Source organism: Mesocricetus auratus, unplaced genomic scaffold, assembly GCF_017639785.1.
Source record: "Mesocricetus auratus isolate SY011 unplaced genomic scaffold, BCM_Maur_2.0 Super-Scaffold_4256, whole genome shotgun sequence".
Taxonomy (NCBI): Eukaryota; Metazoa; Chordata; class Mammalia; order Rodentia; family Cricetidae; genus Mesocricetus; species Mesocricetus auratus.
Window position 1 is genome coordinate 23,054,789 of NW_024429182.1, and position 15,988 is coordinate 23,070,776.

Below are 15,988 nucleotides of genomic sequence, written 5' to 3' on the forward strand. Positions count from 1 at the left end.
CTGAGTGTGAGTGTATACTCCCACGTGTGTCCATGCTGAATGTGAGTGTATACTCCCACGCGTGTCCATGCTGAGTGTGAGTGTATACTCCCACATGTGTCCATGCTGAAGTGCAAGTGTATACTCCCACGTGTGTGCGTACCTGAAATGTAAATGTATACTACGCTCCCCACAGTCGATTCATTTCCAGAGTCTGACAAACAGAAAACCTAGCCTTATAACAAACATGTCAGAGGCTTCCCCTCCTTAGATGATCTGTAGCCAGTTTCTGAAAGTGTCAAACAGCTCCTGTGATGGGCGGTATCTATGAACAGCACTTGTTTTTCCAGTGAGTGTTTGGTCTCTATTATGGGCTCTTAGTCAACCCCTCAAGGCCAGCTTGCTGACTCCGAGTGGTGCAGCTGCATGTGGACCAGAACCTTCCTGAGGGCATGAATGACTAGGGAAGTTGTGGAGGAACCCAGAGAGGGTAATGGGGCATGGCCATGACTGTGTCCAGGGCATGAAACCTTTTTTGTTCTTTTGAAGTTACCTCTGGTTATTAGGAGTGTGGGACATCTTCTAGGGCTCACACACCTCCACCTGTTATAGAGGAAGCCACCCAACTTGTCTACTTTTAAAGAAATTAAATCCTAACTTGTATAAATAAAAAAGTTTTCATCTTTACCTTGTTATATAAAAGATGTATGACAATGACACTTCCTTAACTGAAGAAGATGGAAAGCTGGAATTGTCCACCCCTTTTCCTGATTCAATCATTTTCCTTCCTGTCCCCAACACACTAGTCTTGAACCTTGGGACCCTGTGGTTTAACCTCTTGTCTTGCAGGTGAGGCAGCTGAGGCCTAGAGAGGCAGGATGGTTCCTCAGGCCTCTGAGCAAACTGCCTTTAGCCATGCTCTAATTTTACCCACGACTCTGGCTCAGCGGCACATTTATCCTTGGAAGAAAAGAGAAGGTTAACTGAAGTATAACTAATGTGTGCAGTGTGTGGTCAGAGTTTAGTCCGGGGTCCTTCCATTCCAGAGCCAGAACTCTCCCCATGATGCCACATGGATGTATAGAAGCAGAACCCCTAAATATTCACCCCTAGGACACTCTGCCTACCCTTGTCTGCTCTCTATCCTCCCCCCTTACCACTTCGAGCCTAGAACCTAGCTTTGGGAACCCCGTCCTCTACTCCAGCGAAGGCCAGTGACAGACACTCATCCAAACCACGGTCAAGCCTCCAGGTCAGCCTGTGTTCTCCAGTCAGGGCAGTGTCATCAAGGCCCCTACATTACAGCAGCAGTGAAGGCAAAATGAGCACTTCATTGTGGCTTTGAACTTCTAATACTGGAGGATTCCCAGTCTGTTATTTCCCTTAAAGATATGTCTGTGTCTCCACCATTCCTAAATTCTGCTTAAGCCCTTGCTAGCAGATAACTAAAGTTCTGGGCAGTCACTACCATTGAAACTCCCTCTCAGGAAGAAGATTGTGGGAGGAGGAATGGGGTCAGTGACAATGACTCATTTCACATTATGCTTGCCTTGTGCACTCCAAGTGTTTCACACGTGGATTCTAAGACTCTACTATTGATATGAAGTTAACTGGCCATAGAGGGCTAGAAAGTTCCCTAAGGTCATGCAGTCTGTGACTGAAGAGGTGGGATTTGATCTTCCAGAGCCTGCCTGAAAGAGGACGCTCCAAGGTCTGAGCCATCTACCAGGCACCCCAGTCACTGAAGTACTTATGGAGGGTCCCCTGGATGTAGGGCACAAGAAATCTGGGCTGGTCCCTTGGGAGAAGTGACTAGCAAAGCTATCTCTGTCAGATCTTGGGGGCAAAAAAGGACACCTGTTTTTGTGATTCTAGTTCTTGCCCAAGGAAGAACTGTACATGCCTCCACTGGTGATCAAAGTCATTGACCACAGGCAGTTTGGGCGGAAGCCGGTGGTTGGCCAGTGCACCATTGACCGCCTGGACCGCTTTCGCTGTGATCCGTATGCAGGAAAAGAGGATATCGTACCACAACTCAAAGGTACGTCTGTGAGAAAGTCTATACATTACATTTTTGTGCCTTTCGCACTTAGTCAGATTGAATGTTTGCAAACCATATTCTTTGTCTAGATACTGCAGAGGAAGAGAGCTGTGATTGTCAATGGGCTAGGAAATCTTCCAGGGAAATGCAGGTAGCCAATGGTACAGCCAACTTGCACTCTTGAACTATTTTGAAGGGCAGAAACCAGTGCTCAGGAGGTTACCTTGTGGTGTACCTTGCTCCTGCACAAACAAGGGATGTCTTTTGAGGAAATGTTACCTGCTACATGAACATTCCTATTTGTCTTTGAAGAAGGATCCTGGAAATTCAGGGAATACTGTTCCCACATCAGCAAAAGGGATTGAGACATTCTACCTCCAACACTCATAGAATGGCATGCATTGACATAAATGTTGGGGAAACCAAGAGACCAAAACAGTCTTGTCTTCAAAGCACAAGAGCCCAACAAGGACATGGGTGTGTGTAGGGTAGGCCTGTAAACACTTAGGTGTGGTGACACAGGGCCTCCTGTGTGTGGAGACAGAGACCCCGTCTGTGAGCCTTAGAGGAGGAGATTTTTCTTTCTAAATGACAGGACGACCTTGGACTCTGCTTTCTCCATCCTCTCCCTCTCCAGTGCTAGAATTACAGGTTTGTTTCTCCTGGCCAGCTCTAGGGAGGAGAGTGCCATTCCAGGTTTCTTTGTCCATGGGCCTGCTTTATTGACACTTGACAAAGATGTTGTGAGGTCATTCAAAAGATATCCCATTGTTATCCACACAAGAAAACTTTAATGAGTTACCTGAAGTTGTATAGCTAATATGCAAGTGACAGAGCAGACTATAATTTTTAACTTAGACTTCAATAATAAATAACTAATGATATGTGTTTTGCTCTTACCCATTCAATAGATCCCCTTTTTTAGTTTACTGTGTACTTAATATTTTATTGAGGTTGGGGAATCAGTTACTTTAGTGTCCAAGATCCCAGACCCTTTGTCTTCATGAGTTTAGACCTCAGTTGAAGACTGGAAAATTCTACTCATTTACCAGTGAAAATTCTATTCAAGCTATTAAGATTGAAATGGAAATCTTCTGTTTAAACAAATATGTTACAAGTCAATGCTGGGTAAGCCTCCAGAAGGCTTAGTATTGGTATTATAGAGTCTCTAAAATGTATCTGCCAGAATAAGAAATAGACCCAGCACATTTGAGCAAGATCCTGCATATATTTATCAAATATATATATGTGTGTATATATATATAATCACACACATATATCTCCAAACATTTTGTTTTGAATTGATGATCCATAAAATGTCAACTCTTTCCTTATAATAGTGAAGACTATTGTGACCCTATGTCTCATTTATCTGGGCTGATAACTGGAAATAAGCCATTTTCCCAGTATCTTTTCTATTGGTTTGATGACAGGAAGTTCCTTGGTCCAATATGTGAAATTTTTAGGAAGGTAAAATATTATAGATTGCCCTGGTCCCAGAATCACTCACATAGGCCTGGTGGCCAGAGATAGGCTGGGCCCCAAGGCTGAGGTTTCTTAGCTAGTGCGACTGTACAATTAAAATGATGTGCAAGCTATGCTTTGGAGAGCCACAGAAGAGAAAAATCTGGTATTTTCTTAAGTATAATAATAGAGTCATGTCTGCAGAGTGAACTTGGGTAGCCTCACCTGAAAGCACAAGTGTATTTTCTGCCTTGTCCCTGAGACTTTGCTTACTACCCAGTAAAGTGCAGAGCTGGCACTTAGGAAGAAATTTGCATGCAAAGGTTTTCATGCATCCTTGTCCATCTGACCCTGGAGTCCTGTGTGACTGAAGTGGTCTGCAGTTGTAGATGAGCTTACATTAGAAGTTTCTAGGCAATTTGTCTACCTGTGGGTCTCAGGTAGATGCAAAACTCCACCTTAAAACAACTGGTATGTCATAGATGCTCAGTAAATGTCCAGTTCCTTCCTCTACCTGAATGTTTCTTGAACATGTACTGAGTGCCTCCAATTCCCAGGGCTCTGGGGGGATTGATAACAAAGAAACCAAAGACTAACAGATCTAGTCTATAAACCTACTTCCGTCCATCAAGGCTTAATCTGAAGCTTTCTTATTGCTTCAGTTTATGTTTTTATATATAAAATGGAGATTATAGCATATTTTTAAGGATTATCAAAGGGCTGAGTGACATCATGTAAACAAAGTGCTTAATTAACCCAATGCAGGGAGCATGGTAAACCCCCCTCTGCAAAGTACCTTCCTTCCCATTCTTTATGTCCTGTATATTCAATGCCTGGGTGGGTTACAGGAAGGTCTTTCCACTTTGTGACATTTCTTCTGTCTGGGTTCTGACCTAGGACCTCATGGGGTCTTCCTCAATAAAAGTTGTGTTCCTGTGACCCCACCCTGGGCATCAGGCTCTTGGCACCTGCCTTTGACTGAGTGAGATAAACGCAGGGACTCCAGGGCCTCTTCTTAAACCCCTGCTCTTATTCCAAGATCCAGAGTTACGCGTGTCTGGGAAGCTGCATGTAAGGTCATGACATGGGCCTTCTCCCTCTGTGTGCACTGGGAGAACAGGGGCTGAATAGACAGCAGCAGCTTCTCACTGGGGAGAGAAACTCATGCCTGCTTTTTCCTCTTCCCTCCTTTCCCTCCCTTCCCCGTCTTCTCTCTAATCACCTTCTCTGTCCTCCTTCTTCCTCCACTCGTGCGTTTCTCTATCCCGTTTCCCAAGAAAACGAGGCTCTTTTAGACACAGGTTAGCCATCCTCATACTCACTCATACATAATCAACACAATCCTTTTCATTATTTGTATTGCAGTGTGTGTGTGTGTGTGTGTGCGCGCGCGCACTCATGTGAACATGAAGACATGCATGCATGTATGCACACACACGTGCATGCGTGTATGTTGCCTATGTGAGGGATAGAGGGCTGCTTGCAGGAATCTGTCCTCTCCTTCTACTGTGTAGGTTGGGAGAAGCAAACTCAGGTCGTCAGGGTTAGCATCAAACACCTTTACCTGAAGAGTCATCTCTCTGGTCTCCAACACAATTCTTTTTCAAGCACTTGTCATGGGCTTGACAAAGAAAAGTGGGCCACATAGTCTCCCCCTATAAAATGTCTAAAACCGTATGCTGTTCTGGAAACATGGTGAGTGCTGGGTTATTTCTACATTCAGACATTCAGTATGGTCCTCCATTGGAAAGTCTCACCTAGGTTTACTCTATCATACATCCTGTGGCTGATCAGCTTGAACATAGAATAGAATGTTCCCCAGTATGTTGTTCTAGGTGTCCTATATTATGAAATTCTTTGTCTTGCAGCCTCCCTTATGTCTGCACCCCCATGCCGAGATGTCATTATTGAAATAGAAGACACCAAACCATTATTGGCTTCTAAGGTAGGTTGTATTCCAGTTGTCTAAGCAATGAGTGAACTCAGCCATTCAAGGCTATTAAAATAATGGTAGTCAAACCAATTCACCATGGCTGAATAGAAACAAGATCTGAATCTTGTATTCATCCACAATTACCGTCACATTTTATTAACCAGGGCTTCTTAAAATTTTTGATTTATAACCCCTTTTCACCTGAGAAATTTTTACACCACCCCAGGTATAAAGGTAGGTAAAATAAGGTATACAAATCAAACACATACTAATATTTATACAAAGGAATACCAAATAAGGTATATAAATCAAATATATACTAATAATTGATTATAAAAGTTTGTAAGTAATTCTTTGCTAGACATAGTTTTACCATTTGTCTAAAACGAAGTCAAGTTTGTATTCTAATGAGATAGATGAGCTTGTTCGTTTTACATGAAGAATTAAACCTCAGCTGGATATTCAGTATTGCAGGACACAGAACATCATCAACACTTTTCAGGGTTGATTACCATTTTGATGTTAAAGTCATCAACGCTGAGACTTTGCTTTCCATAAATGTGCAGTACTAACACAAAATGGCAAAAGTACGTTTAGGACCATTTCAGAAATGGTTGGAAATTCTGTCCTAAATTCAAGACAAAATTCGTTTAGCTTTTTTTCAGGGAGAGTGGGGGACTTAAATCAGCAACTCGGAGAGAAATCTTTAAAACTCAAACATTCCAACATAATGCAACCCAAAGATAAACTAAGTTAATACTTGTGTGGTAAGGAATAGGGTGGGGAAATACCACGTTTTTCTTCTCCATTATTAAGCCATTATGTTTCTGTGAGAGCAGAAATCTCGGTATGTAAGAATACTTCCGCTTGTAGCATACACTGGTCTTGGATCTGAACCAAGGTGTTGCAGGTGGTATTCGCTGGTGTTGTGTGGTGTAACTGCATGTACAGGGCAAAAATGCATGGGCTGTGGGTTCAGAACCAAGGCTGCAATGGAGTTGCATGATGCAGATGGGTGAGTGTTACCAGAAATGCACTGGATTCATTACACATCTCATTTTTAGTTAATTTTTAATTGTTGCACATTCAGAAACCTTTCACTATTGTCAAATTTTCTGTGACACCCAGGTCACATTCAGGTACCCAACCCCAAATGAGACCATAACCTACAATTTAAGAAACTAGGGTGTGGGCTAGTGCCCTCAGTCCCCACCTAGAATACTTAAAACATTACCCATGTAAATGTTGAAACACATTATACAGAACTGAGAACCACTAGTGGGGGCAGCCTGGGTGATACCGTGTGTCAGAAGCTTTTAGAGCAAATTGAAACATTGCAGCAGTAGAACAGGCATGTCAGGATTTCCGCCTATGTGAGGTGGGATTGTCATGGTCTGGAATGACCCTGTTTGTCGGTGTATGGAACACCCAGGGTTTTATATTCACCATGGAAGAAGTTGGTAGGAATCCTTATTCAGGACTCAGTCTGAAAACCATCCTAGCCACTTCTACAGGAAGGAACAAGAGAATTTCAACCCAGAAAAAAGAAAACACCAAACAGCTCCCTGTTTCTCTTGGCATTTAGAATAAACCTTCACAGCATGTTTTAATATGCAAACTGGCTGGAAAATGCCCATGATTGCACTTTAATGTGTTATGTGCATAAACGGTACCTTTTAAAAAACCCACTGCATTAAACTCACCAACAACTGGACTGTATTAAATATGGACTCCTCAGCCAGCACTGGATGGCTGTGTGTTTGAGTCTACTGTGTAGCAATTCTACATGGTCGCAGATGACAACATCAAATTCCCCACCCCATAGGGCAACATGACTAAGTTATCTTATTAAAAATAACCCCAATTAGTCTCAATAAGACAGTAGTTGCCTAGGGAGAAGTTATGTGTAATAGACTTAAGATTCTTCATGGTAATTTTCACAACTACTCTGGGAAATGGCAATGTAAGATCCTACTCGAAACTCTGCCTCCAGCCTACCGTCAACCATTGCCAATCAATCCTTCCTGCATGCCTTCTGTGTACCCAGTCATCCTCAGCAGGACTGAGGAACAAGGAAGATGATGCCAGTATTTCCACTCCTTCTTAACAGTGCTCAGACTAGACCACTCTAGCAACACACTATGAAAGGTTCGTTTGCATCAGCTTTTTACTGAGGAGTAGCAGGCCATCTCTAATGGTTGTGTCAAGTCATTCCCATCACACTATAAACGACTATAACCGGCATGCTCCCCTCACACCTAGTTGAAGGCCACAGGTGAAATCTCTTCTAAACACCCAAGTCCCTCTGTTTGTCAAGGTAGATGTTGCATGTCTCTGTAAAATCCGATAAGCAATGTTGAGATTTGGAAGAGCCAATGACGAGCTTACTAATGTCCTTTATTACATGTATCACATGTACATGTAATGTATAATACGTATTACCACTAACTCAATTTAGACTTTGTTTCTGGATAAACTGAAGGAGTCTGCTTATCTATGCTGTTTCTGAGGACTGGAGGACGGAGGCCGTCTTTCCATGGTGGCATCATCCTCTATGATGTCTATGGGAAACTCTTACCAGATGAGCTTAGCACTATCCAAAGAAAGGCAGGGAGTGAAGATGTGGGGCAAATTGGTCAAGTGCCAGCCAGACAGCGCAGACATTCCTTCATGGCCGTCTCAACAATTGCCTTCCAATTCCAGTGCTTAAGCAGTATGTCAACAGCACTCAGCAAAATGACTTCTCCAAGGACAGTGCATGTATGTATAATTAAATGCATGAGGGGGACTGGGGGAGCTTGATCTAAGGACTTGAATTCCTCTGGGCTCTATTAGTAGATTTTGGAGTGAAAAGTGACTCTTAGACAATAATATCATTTTAAGCCACAGGGAAGAGTGGCCCGTGCCATGTAGTGCTGTGAATTGGATTTTCAAGTTCATTAATTAGATTAAAAAAAAAGGAAGTCACATGAGTTGCTGTCCTTCCTTTTCCACATGGGATAATAAGCAAGTGGACATGAAGGAATCCTCCTGGGCTAGCTGTGAAATTTAAAATCAGCAACTTGTCTTGGATGCTTTTTAAACACAGCCTACTCTTTACCCTAAATCAGTTCTGTATAACTGAAAATAAACATGAATGAACAGACTAAATATCTGGATTCAAGACATTGAGACTGAAATTTTTTAATTCCTCTCTCCAAAATCTCACTCCATGATTATTTAACCCTAATCTTGCTTTGGAATGGATCTAATAAAAAGAATTGATACATCTCTTTCTCTCTGCTTCCCTTGGCAATTCTGTTATAACAAGGGTCAGTCTAGAAAGAAATACTGAGGACCTGAAGAAGCTGTTGGCCCTCCAAATAGCAGCTACAAAAATGGAGCAGTAAGCAGTTGCTCTTACATTGGAAATGAAGTTGGGATGTCAGGAAGGGAAGCTGGGTAGCATGTTCTCAAACTGGACCAGAGGGTGAGCTTAGCCAGTGTCCCAGCAAGTGCCAGGAGGAAACTCAAAATCTAATGAACTCCAGCTCTTCCTCCTTTCACTCCTGCACAAGCCCTGGATATGCAAATTCTCCATGCAGAAATTCAAGGGGAGGGATTTGGCTAAAGAGAATCCTGACATCCTTGTATCAGAAGACTCTTCTCATATCAGTATTGATGTGGTATTCTCACATAGGCATGGAGAAAACACAGAAAAGGTATTGACATGATAGCCTACAGTCATTCATACCTTGTGACAGGAGAGTTCCTGAAGGGTTAAGAATGAGGTCACATTGGGGATATGCTTTTGGAACTACATGGATAAGAGAGTGGGAGAATGAAAATGAGTAGCTTCCACCCCTCCTGAGCACCCACTGTGTTAGCCAACCACAGCACAGTCCAACTCCACTTAAAACACAACACGGGTGAATACCTCCAAGCTTTGAAGTACTGTGTGGAACTTCTCGATATATTTCCAGAGCAGAATTCTGAGATATGTTCAAGGATGAGATGCTCTTGACTAGAATAATTAGATTATCTGTTAAATATTGATAATGTGCAGGAAAATAATGTTTCTTACTCTCTTTCTCTTTAAACCTAATGTTCATGGGATCTTAAACCAAACATCCACGTTTCCTTACTACTGACCTCATACGCTCAGCTGTCAGAAAAGGTAACTATTATACATATTTTTACACATCTAAGATTCATGGGGGTGTTGCTCAGAAGAGCTTGGCTTTGCATGTTCAAGCCCCGTGGCTCAATTTTCAATATATGTATTTTCTGTCTGTAATTGGTATGTAGTCTTTTTCCTAAGTCCAGGGATGGATTGATGATCTGCAAAAAGCAAATAACTTGCTGTAACTGTGTGTGTGTGTGTGTGTGTGCATGCACGTAATCTGTAACTACTTCCTCCCATGTACAAATAAGAAACGGACTTTTATGATTTCATTTGTATGAATGTGTGTGGTGTGGGACATGCACACATGTGTCCAGGGTGGCCAGAAGTGGCCATTAAATACACTGGAGTTAGAGTTCAGGTGGTTGTGTGGGTGCTGGGAATTGATCTCTGACGGTCTGGAAGAGTAGCCAGTACTCTTAACCTCTGAAGCAACTCTCCAGCCTGAAACAGCCTTTCTTACTCCTTGTTCCTCTCTATCCCTATGGAAGAGGAAGGTTACATCAGGTGACACGTTTCTAAGGCAGATTAGAAAAAAACAGTAAGCAGTTCCCATGAAGATGTGATTTTGTTATAAGTCAGAGAGGAGGTTGGGTATGGTACTTCACACCTGTAATCATAGCTTGTGAGACTGAGGCAGGAGGATGATTAGTTTGAGGCCAGTTTGAACTATATATCAACACCCTGTGTGGGAAGGAAGAGAGGGAGGGAAGGTAGGAAGGAGGGCAGCAGGAAGGGAAGGGGAAAGGAAAGAGAGAAATAGAAAAGAGAATATCAGGATCTATGCGGGCACTGGCCTATGAGTGCCTCATATATTATCTCTTCTGCCCAACCAAGAACCACCCATCAGCACACAAGGTTGACAGCTCTGGCTACAATTCAAATCACCTGGTGGATGACCATAACGAATATCCAGGTCTCAGCCCAGAATGACTGAATTGGAATCTTTAAGGATGGGGTGGGAGCCACGAACCATAGCCCTCCCTGCCTTCGTTTCACACTTTAAATGTTTCAGAGTTCGCTCTCTTAGTGATATTACATGATTACCAAATCAACTTTATGAGGCAGATGGAGGCAGTTGTTATTATCTCATTTACTAGATGAAGAAACTGATGCTCAGAGTTGCAGAACAACTTGCCCAAAGCACTGTGGCTCGTAACATAAGGGCTAGGGCTAGAACCAGTTCACCTAACTCTTAGTTTAGAGAAATTTGCATTATTGCTAAAAGAACTAAGGAAATGAGATCATAGAAAGCATCTGTTGGAAATGTTATGCTAATTTATTTGTGGACAGAGCAAAGAAATGAAAGGGACAAATTAATAGAGCGCATGTATTAGATCTAAGAAAAACTCCTGACATAGATGTGGACAGGACATTGAAGCAAATATATCTCATCAGGGGCTAGAGAGATAGCTCAGTGGGTGCAGTGCTTGCTCACAAGCTCAGGGACTTGAGTTCTAGCCCCAGAACCAGTGAAATGCTGAGTATGGTGGTACATATTTGTATCCCAGCACGGGGGAAATGGAGACAGAAGGATGACTAGCCCAGTTGGTAAGGCCCAGGCAATAAGAGATCCTGCGTGACAGGAGGCAAACAGCATTCATGCAGTGTCACCTGCAGTTGTCCTCTGACCTCCAGACAAACTCCTACACATGTGCATGTGCGCGCGCGCGCACACACACACACACACACACACACACACACGCCATTTGTTGAGGTGTGCTTCTGAGCAGAATTGTGGATGTGCTGCCCACAGTAAGTATAAACAGAGGCATATGATCTCAGAGCAGTTAATAGTCTCTCATCTATTACACAGCAATTTTCCTGTATAAATCCAGACTGTTGGTAAAGATGTTTTTCATTTTGACATGACTTTAGGAGGAAGAAATCATTGACTGGTGGAGTAAATTTTATGCTTCTTCGGGGGAGCATGAAAAATGTGGACAGTATATTCAGAAAGGCTATTCCAAACTCAAGGTACTTGGGCCTACGTTTGTGGGTGGGGAAAAGCCAGTCCCAGCATGCCTAAGTCCCTGGGTTTAAAAGGCCTCATGGTGGGTGCTGGTGGAGAGGGGCCAGGAGTGCCTCAGGTCTCCTGGAGAGCCTTCTTGCAACAGGCTCACCTTTGCCAAGTACCAGGACTTGAGGAAAGCTGTTGAGTTATGGTTGCGTGACTACCACTTTGGGACTTGGGGGCATCTGGCAGAAGGCTAGAAATGGGTTGGTACCACACTAATTAGGCCAACAATTATCCAGAATCGTTTGGCTCAGAGAGACCCAGAAATCACAGTGCCCTTGCAGCACAATCAATGCCAGCATTTTTCATTTTGTCTTCTGAACAGTGATCAGTTTCGCTAAATGAAAAGTTGATTCTGTTACACGTATGTGCCCATGGTTGTCACATCCTAACCATGGACATAAATGTGCAGAGCTAGAGAGGGATGGCCATCCGAACAATTCTGCTCATGCTCTGAGTTTTCCAGTTCTCCGTCCAGTGGCTAACTCTGTCAGCTACAAACCTACAGTCAGAGCAAGGTATAGGAGAAAAATAAAATTACATGGGAAGCATCTAGTTATTAAAATCAGCCCTCTATCCAAGTAGAAGGAACTATGTCCTTGCTTGCTGATGCCATGGTATATTTTTTTGTTTTTGTTTTTTGTTTTTGGTATATTTGTATAGCAAGCAATCACATTGAAAACGGATGAGACTGAGCTGAGGGGACAGGCTCAAGTTCCATCTTCCTCTCCTCCTCCTGACTCCCTTCCTCCCTCTCTCTCCCTCCTGTCCATCCTCCTCTCTTGTCTTTTTAAAGACACGATATAATTTATAGGTCAGAAAGTGATCCTTCCACCAGCCTTTGATGGTCTGCCCACTGTGCAGAGCAGCACCGAGGGCAAGGGGGAGACCATCTCCACAGACAGAAAGCTCCTCTGTGCTCCTCTCAAGCCACAGCCCTCTGGTGGGCTGCTGATCCGGCTTCTACCATGTTCCATTGGCTTCACCTATGGACTCGCACCATACTCATTCTGCATTTGGTTCCTTTGGTCCCATACTCTGCTTTTGATCCTCATGTTGTTGTGGTATTATTACTAGTTTGTCTCTTCTTGCTGTATTGGATCAGACTGGGCTGGGGGCAGGTCAGCCCCACACTCTGTCCCCCTCCCTTCCCCTCCCTCCCTCTCTCCTCTCCACAGTTTGTTAACTCATTCTCCCAACACTGTGGGCATTCTTGAACCACGTGGACTGGCTTCTGTTTCTTTTTTGTAAACTCCTAGAATCACCATTTCTGGATCATAGGATAGGTGAATATTTATCTCCCTAAGGGAAGTGCAGCATCCCCTCAAGTGGTTGTTTTATGCTGCACCACCAGGAGAGTGAGTGTCCCAGGTGTTCCATGGAATCCTCCTTCCTGCCTTCTGGTACTCAGTGCCGTTGACTCGACTCCCCCAGTGTTTTAATGGGAAACTGAGAGAACCTTGGTTGTTTCCAGATCTATGACTGTGAACTGGAGGATGTAGCCGACTTTGAGGGCCTGACAGATTTCTCAGATACCTTCAAGTTGTACAGAGGCAAGTCCGAAGAGAACGAGGATCCATCTGTGGTCGGAGAGTTTAAAGTGAGTACCCTGTGTGTACGTGTCCTGTTTAGAATCCATCTTCATTTCTTTTGTGGATCTTAGAGGAAAGACAGCAGGTGTCTGCAGCTGGGCATGTCCTCTGCCCTCTGCTGGAAGGAAAACATGCCCACAGGAAGGGGGCAAAGGGGCACCAGGGTGTTGCTTGTCCCTGTTTGTGTCAGTCATCTTGAGTCCCCCAGGACCAACTCTTTCCAAGACCTACTTTCTCCTCTGCTCCTCTGCCCTCCAGGGTTTTTTAGCAGATCACTGTGGCGAGTTCTCAGGCCAAGATCCTCTCTACCTCTCTCCTTCCAACCAGTCCCTCCTCACTGCAACCAAACCTAATCTGTCCTCTGAGTGGCTTAAACACACCTCTTGCGTTTCCCAGCTCAAGTCTCAACTCCTTCCAAAGCCCTTTCACAAGCCATGTGTCCTCGCGCATGGAAGAACCACTCCCGAGTCACACACACACCTTGCAAGCCTCTGGATGGATGCGCAGAGCCTTGGGCCAGGCCACTCTTCCTTCCCTGGATGCCCTTCCTTTCCTCTCTGTGGTCTGACCAAGCCCTGCTCCTGCTCTAAGCCAGCTCGAGTGTCAGGGTTTGTCAAGAGTCCCCTAGTTGCTTTGGGCAGCATGACTCACCCATGCTCTGGCCTCCCACAGGTCTGGGTTCACCTCCTGTCAGGTCTGATTGCTGCTTCTCCTCCCAAGCACACTTGGCAGGGCCAGGGCACCTAACTCTGCCTTGTCCTAATCCTTTGCCAACAGCAGACATGGCTAATGGATCAGAGGATTACACCTGACACAGGGTCTCAAATCCTCCTCGCCCAGCCTCCCACTAAGCCAACAATAGGGCATAGAGTCAAGCTAATCTAGCATCTTGTGCCACTCTGTTTCTTGAGTTGTGGGTCCTCCACACCCAGTATTCAGTGGTTGCTTGGTTCATGACATGTTCCTGAATGGCCAGAACAAAGGCCCAAGCATCCTAATCCCAACTCCGATACCCGTCCCTATATGTAAGCTGGTTTCAGAACAAAGTATACAGTCTCTCTCGCTGAGACCTGAAGCTGAGCTTGGATTTCCTGGGAGTAGAGCCCAGACAGGAAGGGCTGCTGCAGAAGGGAAGCCACCTTAGCATTCCCCGGGGATTCTCCCATCTCCAAAATAATCTCAACTCTTTGGCTCTTTTTGCCACCACCTTCCCTCCCACTGACCTGTCTGTCACCCCCACCCACTGCCCAGGTTGTTGCCTGCTTCCTAGTCTGCCTTCTTCTGAAATGATGGCTATGGAATCCTATCGCGTTCCCCACTGGAATCACTCAAGAGCCAATGCATGGAGTGTCTTCCACAAACACAGACCCGTATCACCCAACCGTGTGATACAGAGGTGTCCTGTGTGCCCTGAAGAGCCCTCTACTCAGCGGCCAGGGCCTTTGAAGTCATCCTCACTGTGTGTCTCTCTTTCTCTCAGGGCTCCTTCCGAATCTACCCCCTGCCCGATGACCCCAGTGTGCCAGCCCCTCCCAGGCAGTTTCGGGAACTGCCTGACAGTGTCCCACAGGAATGCACGGTTAGGATTTACATTGTTCAAGGCTTAGAGCTCCAGCCCCAGGACAACAATGGCCTGGTAAGAGTTTGGGTGTGGGGCCTTCTCCTGTAGCAGGGTAATTACAGTCATCAGCCACGGTAATTGTCACCTTCTTTCTTGCTGGGCGTCTGTTATCTCACTAGGAGAAAGATACTCTATCAAAACAATGTGTGCAGGAGGATTGTCCCCGTGGGGATTTACCTAAGAGCTTTGGGGGGCTGCTTAGGGCTCTTCAGTTCATCCTTCTCAAGTTACTGATGTGGTGACCCAGGACAAGATTTGCTCCAGTCCCAGGACCAGCGTGAGCGGATCCAGGTCACCCCTGCTTTCACCCCACCCCACCTTCTCACCCACACAGCTGTTCTGAAGGCACGCTGGCCCCCTGCCACCCAGAGAACCTTGCACCAAGCTCTTCTTAGGCCCTCGGGTGCCCCGGTGCCACCTTTGTCATCAGTTGGGAGTACAGGGACAAGCCAAGGCCATCCCAGAACTTGACCTGAGTTTGCGCCCTGTTGTGATGTAACATCTCACCCGTCTTGTCTCCACAGTGTGATCCTTACATTAAAATAACCCTGGGCAAAAAAGTCATTGAAGACCGAGACCATTACATTCCCAACACTCTCAACCCAGTGTTCGGCAGGTAACACACAGTTCAAAGCATCCCTCCTTCACAAAATGCACCCTGCGCTGGTCCAGGCACTAGCACCGGGAGCATGTACAGACACCCTCATTGGGGACATGAGCAGAAGTAGAAGGACTGGCAAGTACCAAGAAAGTCTCAAGATGGGCTTCTCTGGATGGAGATCTGCACCAAGTCCCTGGAGGGTGGAAGCAAGACCCCATGGGACATTAATTAAGCATGGAGACGGGCTCAGCTTTCACTTCCAGGGGTTAATTTAGGCTCTGTTTACTGGACTGTTCTAGTTCTCTCCTTTTGATCCAGTGAATGTGTCCCTGGGGGGAGGGTGCAAAGTGACAGGACAGATAATCTGCCTTGTTGGTCTTTAATGTCCTCAAGATCCTTGACACAGCATTGTTGTCTTCATGGTTACAAACGACTTATTTCTGGACTATGATATCTATATATTTAAAATATTTTACTTGCGTCACTTTTATGAACACGTGTGTGTATGTAGTAGTCAGAGACAACTTGGTCCCCTCCTTCTACGGTGTGGGTCCCAGGAATTGATCTCAGGTCATCAG

General features: G+C 44.9%; 1 protein-coding gene across 5 annotated transcripts in view; it reads left to right on the top strand.

The window, feature by feature from the left end:
* Window positions 1-15,988, top strand: part of Myof (myoferlin) — a 144,123-nt gene that overhangs the window by 107,979 nt on the left and 20,156 nt on the right. For 3 of the 5 annotated variants that reach the window (XM_021224782.2, XM_021224763.2, XM_021224769.2), the window contains 8 exons: window positions 1,855-2,020; window positions 5,353-5,429; window positions 8,121-8,177; window positions 9,562-9,573; window positions 11,458-11,556; window positions 13,071-13,196; window positions 14,669-14,824; window positions 15,334-15,425. In XM_021224782.2, coding sequence (XP_021080441.1) covers window positions 1,855-2,020; window positions 5,353-5,429; window positions 8,121-8,177; window positions 9,562-9,573; window positions 11,458-11,556; window positions 13,071-13,196; window positions 14,669-14,824; window positions 15,334-15,425 — 785 coding nt within the window. The remainder of the gene's footprint in view (window positions 1-1,854; window positions 2,021-5,352; window positions 5,430-8,120; window positions 8,178-9,561; window positions 9,574-11,457; window positions 11,557-13,070; window positions 13,197-14,668; window positions 14,825-15,333; window positions 15,426-15,988) is intronic. The other 2 variants (XM_005063641.4, XM_005063642.4) reach the window with 1 other exon arrangement.